Consider the following 8,218-nt stretch of genomic DNA (forward strand, 5'->3'; position numbering starts at 1 on the left):
TATGTATATATGTAAATATTCTATTTTGAGAATCGAGTTGCCTTTATGGCCATATTTTATAAGTTAAGTTGTTTTGTAATATTGCATTGCATTGAGTTATTCTGTTGGGTTAGGTTTCCGCTGAGTTAAGAAAGCCAGGCCAAGGGTTCGCTTGGGGCCAGAAATGGTCTCCGGGTGCCGGTCCTGCCCAGGGTGTAGGCTCGGGGCGTGACAGAATATACCTATTATTTGTGTATATGTTCAATATAACCGGAGACAATAACTTTGCAGAAACATAAACAATAGAGTTTAAAACATGTACTCAAAAGTAACAATTAATATCATAACTATAAATTAATGACTGTAATAAAACATACCAAGATATGTAAAAATAGAATGAAACAGAAAGGAAAAAATACGAGTCCACTGAATGCACAATGTCCCCTTAAGAAAATTATTCCCCTCTAATACCTGAGGCTTTAAGAATTAGATCCTCTCAGGATGGACAATTTTATTCACCAACTTATTGATACAAAAACAATGGTGTTAGTAAGCCACTCAATAGGAGCAAAGTGCACGAATATTTAATTGTGCAGAAGAAGAAGAAGAAGTTCAGAATTTTCGTTGTTTTAAAATGAGAGGAAATACCTCTATTTATAGACAACAAAGGGTAGTGTGAACAAATGTTTATTATGCCTTATCGGAAAGGTCACAATGCTTTGGAAAAGTCAAAACCCTTCAGAAAGGTCACAACCTTTCATAAACGTCACAACCTATCATAAAAAGTCGCAACTCTTCATAAAAGTCACAATTTTTCATAAACGTCACAACCTATCATAAAAAGTCGCAACTCTTCATAAAAGTCACAATTTTTCATAAACGTCACAACCTATCATAAAAAGTCGCAACTCTTCATAAAAGTCACAATTTTTCATAAACGTCACAACCTATCATAAAAAGTCGCAACTCTTCATAAAAGTCACAATTTTTCATAAACGTCACAACCTATCATAAAAAGTCGCAACTCTTCATAAAAGTCACAATTTTTCATAAACGTCACAACCTATCATAAAAAGTCGCAACTCTTCATAAAAGTCACAATTTTTCATGAAAGTTTCAACTTTTCATAAAAGTCACTACTTTTCATGAAAGGAGAAGACTAGTTTTGGAAATAAATAAATTAAAAAGAAATCCTAGTTTGTGGTGGAGCCATGTATGCGGGATTTGGGTTCTCTTTTTAATATATACTAGTAAAATTACCCGCGCCTCGCGCGGGAATTTAATATCACAGAATTTATAAAATAATATTTAAAGCGTATCAGTCACTAAAACTAAAAAACTATAAAGGAAGATGATAATTATAGCATCTTATCATTTATCCTTCAATCAATAATCTTTAATTTGATTTTAAAAAATCCTTTTGCTCCTAGGTAGTGTTACTATTTGATATTTTTTGGGGAATCAAATGAACATCAACCGGAGATATCAAATTATTTAATAAATAAATAATCATTGGTGAAGGGATAAATAAATTTTAAAAGGTTGAAGAAGTGAACAAATATTCTAATTCTTAGAAAGTTCAGCCCTACCTTTTGCTTTACATATATCATTTTAAAGTTGGAAAAAGGCATAAATTCCCCCTTGAACTTGTCCCGAAAAGTCAGTTACACACTTAAACTATTATTGTGACCTACCTATACTATTCAAAAGTGAATTTTCTTACCCCCTAAAATTGACATGGCAAAAAAACAAAAAATAGGCGCGTCAGTTTGAAATTAAAGTAAAAAAAAAGTTAGAATACTCTTTACCACCCCCACCCCCCACACCTCTTCTTCTTCAAACCCCACCCATTGTCCTCTTCTTCTTCATTCATTATTTTCATCACACTTCTTTATTTTTTATCACAATCTTAAAGCATAATTTTTTTTGATTCGCAATTAGGTTAATTCCCATAGATTTGTTAGTGAATAATTATATTTTATCTAGAAAAAAATTGATTGATTATTTCTATATTTTTCAAAAAAAAAATTGACTTTGTTAAAGAATATTTGGTTGTTAATCAATTTTTTGTTTGGTGGTAATAGCAGCTTTATGGGTTTGGTGGTGATGGGTGGCGGGTGACAAACATTAAAAGAGGTAATTGAAGGTGGTGAAGAAGAAAAAATCGATATTGATAATGGTCGTGGTGATATTTGGTGTTGGGTGACAAACAGGAAGAAGAATTGAAGGTGATATAGTGGTGGTGAAGAACAAAATCAATAGTGAAGGTGGGGTCGGATATGATTTTCTGATGAAATGAGAATTGAAAATGAGTGGGATTAGTGATGAAAAAGATATAATTATTAGAGAATTAAAATAATTAATTAGGGATTAGTTAGAGTAAAACATAGTTAACAAAAGAAAAGTTAATTAATAAAGAAAAGAAAATAAAAATTATAATTTATGACATGACGCTGATGTAGCGCTGATGTGGCAGCGAGTGTAATACACCACATAATGTGAGAGTGGTGTTACACGTCTCATGGTGGTAATAAATTCACTTTTGAATAGTTAAGATGTGTAATAGGTCACCATGATAGTTTAAGCGTGTAACTGACTTTTCGAAACAAGTCCAGGGGGAAATCTATGCCTTTTCCCTTTAAAGTTCCCCATTTAAATGTATCTTAAGTAATTATTAAAATGAAAAATTAAAGGGGAGAATGTATCATATTGAACAACAATTCAACTTATTATATATACTTGAAAGGGAAAAATATTACACAAAACTATTCAGTTTGTTTGGTTGTTCTTTAAAAAATCAACATAGCATAGTGATGAAGTTCAATTTGAAACTACACTTCTATTCCAATCGCAGTGTGGAGAAGCACATCTATTACGTCAAGAAAAGTATTTACAACTTGCAGTAAACTTGAGAAAATGTCCATACTTCATATTGTGAATCTGAACGATTAATTTATTGTGTAGTTATCTATGTCTTTGAGATTAAAAGAGGCTGCAGTGTAGTCATATTCCTCTATAGGTCATCCGGCACATCCTTGAACTTATGTCAAAAGTTTATTAATTTTTGTCTTCTTTTCCTGGTTCACTTCGCACATCAAGGTGCGATAATGTTTTTAAGGTCTTTATGTGCTTACAATGACATACCAAATTTGAATTTTGTCTTCAAGATATGGCAGTATAGATCTTTAAGGAATTCTTTTATTGTACCTTCAATAATTTGAGTAGAGAAAACTTGCATGAATACTTAATTAACGTATGTTATTTAATCTGTACTAACAAATACTTATAACAATAACTTTGCAGAAACATAAACAACAAAATTTAAAACATGCACTCAAAAACAACAATTAATAACATAAGCATAAATTAATGACTATAAAAAAATTACCAGGATCTGTAACAATAGAATGAAACAGAAAGGAAAAAATTGAGCCCACTGAATGCATAGTGCACCCTTAAGGAAATTATTCCCCTCTAGTACGCAAGGTTTAAAGGAATAGATCCTCTTAGGATAGGAGGATTTTATTCACGAGTGTATTGATACAAAAACAATGGTGTAGTGAGCCACTCAACAGGAGAAAAGTACACAAATATTTAATTTAATTGTACAGAAGAAGAAGAAGAAGAAGTTCAGAATTTTTGTTGTTTTAAAAAAAAGAGAGGAAATCCCTCTATTTATAGACAACAAAGGATAGTGTGAACAAATGTTAATTGTGCCTTCTCAGAAAGGTCACAACTCTTTGAAAAAGTTACAACCCTTCGAAAAGGTCACAACCTTTCATAAAAGTCACAACATTTCATAAAAGTCGCAACTCTTCAAAAAAGTCACAACTTTTAATAAAACTCACAATTCTTAAAATAAAAAAAAGTCACAACTTTTCATAAAAGTCACAAATTTTTCATAAAAGTCATAACTTTTCATGAATGGAGAAGACTAGTTTTTGAAATAAATAAATTAAAAGGGAATAATGGTTTTTGGTGGCGTCACGTAGGCGTATGATTGTCGATGTTGAACTTTATTCATAAAAATCTTGCCACCGCCACTTCTATTTATACATATAGAGTCTGAATCAAAATTATTGAATTCAGATGAACCTGTAATGTAAATAATCAGACCACATCCACATAATGCAATACCATGTATGTAGCTATATCAAAGCCACTGTGAACAGATGAATACTAGTATTGAATAGATATAACAAGACAAAAGAACTTCCACTAAAATTTTAAGTTATGTAGAAATAAAATCACTTACTTCCAAATCAACAAAAATGAAACGGTTCTGAGTTAGATCCAACTACTTTGTCCATATATAAAATAAAAAAATGTTCCACTTCTTGCAAGTAGACAATCAAGATCCAACTACTCTTTTGCATTTGGAGTTAATTTTGAAAAACAATGTTAGGAAACTGATGTAAGTTGATATAATGCAGCAAAGAAATAGTTTTGTTTGGCTTGGCAAGTGCTATAAGGGAAAATAGGAATAAAATATCTCGAGTTTGAATCAAGTGTATGAACATTTACCCCTTGGGTGAACAAAATTAGTTAGGACGTTACGTTTCAAATAATGAATGGTTAAATTAAAAAAAAATCTCTTGAGATCATACTTTGGGAGCTTGAGGAAGTATACAAAATGCTTGAGGAAGATTAGGTTTAAGCCATTGAACAACATTATGTATTAAACCACATCAAACTTGAAGATTTACTACGACCATTAAGCACGTCTCCCTCTTTCTAACTCTTTTCACATGTACTTTCTACATATCTCTATACCTTTTTTGCATTTTCCTATCAACTATTACAGTTACGGTAGGAAAGGAAGGCCTGAAGAAAAGGACATAGATTTTTTCTACAATGACCAGATTCATTTTCCTGCTGCTATTCTTAAGTTGCTAACTATTCTGAATAATGAAAGTGGACACTAATCCGCTCCTTAATTGGTGTACTACAAGAAGGACATTCATCCATTCCTTTCTTTTGGTGAAGCACGTAGCAATCTTCACAAAGGAATTGATGTGCACAAGGGAGAAAAACCACTGAAATCTGCTCATTCATACACATAACACACTCCCTCACCATCTTTATAACATTAGAGCCAGAACTTTCTACATAGGCTGCTAAACCAGTTGTCATTTGATGAATGCCTCGTTTAAGTGCCTCTATTTTTTATCTTTCAGATTGGAATCTCAACTGAGAGATTTCACTCTCACACTTTAGAATTTCTTCTTTATACTTTTGCATGTTTCTCTCTATCCTCTCTCTAAAATTATCCCGCTGCACTTTTCCCTGAACACGGAGTAGTTCTCTTTCTTCTTTCATAGACTCAGCTTGTTGTAGAAGCCTTTGTTTCACCCATTCCTCCTGCTTCATTAGGACCTGGAATTCATAAATATTTACAAATTTATTTTATAATAGAAGGAATATCAAATAGCAAATGCTTTATCAGTAGGGTTGCATAAGTGAAAGCTTGAACCACTATTACCGGAGGCAATAACTAAAAAACAACAAGTCATTAACAACCTAGAGGCTCTAAAACACTAACTATATTTGTAAAAAACATTTTACCTTGATCAACTAGGCAAATAAGTTTAATTAGAAGAATAAAATACCTTAAACTGGTCCACGACCTTGTTGGCTTTCTCTTGCTGCTGCTACAAAGAAGTTTTGTTTAGCTTGATAGTAGATAAATCTTCTTCAAATGAGCGTTTCTCTGTGTCTGCTGCTTCACACTTCTTCATTGCGTCCTGCTCTTTTGCTAAAACATTTTTCACGTTCATAGCATGCTTACAGGTAGAGAGCATTACGATCTCCATATCCTTCTTTAGTCCAACATTATCCATCTCCAAAGTGTTAAGAAGAGAATTAATTGTCTCACTCATGGAATTAGTATTTACCAACATTTGCTCTATCTCCATAATCCTCTCCATGGTGTTTTCCTCCAGTATTTGCTTTTCCTGGTGAACTTTTTCAGCATCTTTTTTTTCTTGCCTAATCAGTTTAAGCTCAACCTTGTCCTTGCCAAGCCTCCGGGTAGCCTGCATTACCTTTTCATTTGCCCAATCAAACCATCCTTGGAGCTCTTTCTTCAGTGTCTCCAAACGGGAAGTTCGCAACAATATAGTTTCATCTCGTTGATTTTGAGGAACATATTTCCCTAGAGACTCATCATATGGGATACCAACATAATAATATGGCACCGCAAAAGAAATAGTTGTGTTGTCTCAGACACTTTTGCTAGAATTAGGCTCCATGGATAATAAATTTGGATCCTTTTCATTTATATTATCTTGCATAGGTGGCACTTTGGAGGTGTCACTTGCAGGTGCAATGGATGAGGAAGGGCATGGACTATCAAAACTTGCTTTTTCTAATGGTTGATTGCATTTAACCGAAGTTTTTACTTTAGAGTGCGAACTCTTCTTTGTTGCATCAGAAAAAGACGAGTTCAGTTTCTTGTCCAAATCCAAATTACCCCAGGCAGTCATGTTTGCCTTAATGTTTTTACCTGTACAAATTCTGCGGTTCTTCTCAAACTGATATGTCTTTTGCCAATGCAAATCCTTCTTGGAATTCAGGGCCTTTTGAGCGGCCCCCGATTTGTCTTCTAAAACTGCTGCTTTCGATTTAGCCTCTGCTTTTGGAAAAGGTGTGGAACTTTCTTTTCCTTTTACCACTTGACAAACATGTGAATTTTTAGACTCAGGTTCTTGAGGGGTTGCACTAGCAACAAGAACTTTGGACTTTAAGTTTTGAGCAATTGGGGTAAAAGGTTTTGACAACTATTGTTTATTCGGGTTTGAATGAGTATTCTCAGAAGCCTCAATCTTTGATTGGGAATGATTCAAACCAAACGAGTTACAGCCTGGAATTTCTTGGCTGCATAACTCAACCAGATGATAGCCTTTCATTGCACATGCATGTACGAGGTTCAAGTCCAATATTAATAGCCACCACATTGCTTCTACAACTGGCAAAGCTGGCTTAACCTCTCTCAGCACACATACCATCTCCAGCAATGTGTAATAAACCAAGAACGGTAATTCTACAAATACAACAGGTCTACTGATATCGAAAACCTTTTCCCTACTCAATAAAGCCAAGGCACCATCGACAACATTTGAGACAACATCTTTGCTACCATGATAAATGCCACTTCTCAAGATAACCCTTTCAGTAATTTCCTCACTGTATCCACAGTTGGCAATCCTCTTGACTGCGCTCTGAAAAATTGTGGAAATATTTTGGGTTAAAAGCTCAAGAAGTTGAGTAGTTATCGTATCCTCCCAATCTATATCTGGTGGCGTTTCCATTTTTTGTTCCGCATCAAACTGAGGACACCCGCCCTTCAATGGGTCAATCTCAAAAAGAGTGCCTCCTTTAGGTGCTTTCTCTAATAATTCATATCTTGGAAACTCCGCAAGAGACGGCACATGTGAATTAGTAGGAGTTCCTAGAGGAAGCTTAGATACAAACTTCCTCTTGTTCCTGCTTCCTTCTTCCTAGTTAGAAACCACCAATGACTTTTTATCGGCATCATCACTGATGTTATCATCAACCATGTTGATTATCTTTTCTATGAGTATTTATTACTGCTCTAGTTTGATCAGTTAAGTGTCTAGCCATAGTTTCCAGTCCTGCAACAAAAAGTCATTCAAGAGATAATATGGACGTGTGAGGATTATAAGTTAAGATAAACACATAACAACAGAGAATTAGAGTTGCTAAACAAAAGGAAAAACCCACATAATGTTTATTTGATAGGCTAAATGACAAAAAACAAAAATGACAGGCTAATTGCAACAAGAACAACTCCAGTGAGAATGATTAAGCAGAAACATTTATCGTATATGTGGAACTCCCAAAGACAGGCTGACAGCAATAAGAACAACTCTAATTAGCTCAATAAACCAGCAACATTATCATACATGTGAAGCTGCCAAAGAATTACTTAATATTCTATAAGGATTACAAATTCTACATTATTTCGGTTACTCAAATCTCTATCTTTCAATGTAACATCATTCAATGGTAATCCGGGGATTAAAATTAAATAGAAGCATACCAGCAGAGAATAAAAAAATTGCCAAAACAAAAGGAAAAAATGTATCCATTATTCAAACAAAAATGCGAACGACAAAAAACAGCTCTAGTAAGCATAATTTTGTAGAAAAACTTAGTATTCTGAAGAAAAAAAATCACTGAAATGAATCACCGGGGGGGGGGGGGGAAAAAGGATTTG

At 33.9% G+C, this 8,218-nt stretch overlaps 1 protein-coding gene across 1 annotated transcript in view; it reads right to left on the reverse strand.

The window, feature by feature from the left end:
* Nucleotides 1-5,630: 5,630 nt before the first annotated feature.
* The window catches only part of LOC102584981 (putative E3 ubiquitin-protein ligase RF298), a 5,418-nt gene continuing 2,830 nt past the window's right edge, over nt 5,631-8,218 (reverse strand). Inside the window, exons 3-5 of the mRNA XM_015306097.1 lie at nt 6,870-7,478; nt 6,296-6,758; nt 5,631-6,133 (exon numbers count right to left, since the gene is read on the reverse strand). Coding sequence (XP_015161583.1) covers nt 5,631-6,133; nt 6,296-6,758; nt 6,870-7,478 — 1,575 coding nt within the window. The remainder of the gene's footprint in view (nt 6,134-6,295; nt 6,759-6,869; nt 7,479-8,218) is intronic.

Source organism: Solanum tuberosum, unplaced genomic scaffold (assembly GCF_000226075.1).
Source record: "Solanum tuberosum cultivar DM 1-3 516 R44 unplaced genomic scaffold, SolTub_3.0 scf00003, whole genome shotgun sequence".
Lineage (NCBI taxonomy): Eukaryota > Viridiplantae > Streptophyta > Magnoliopsida > Solanales > Solanaceae > Solanum > Solanum tuberosum.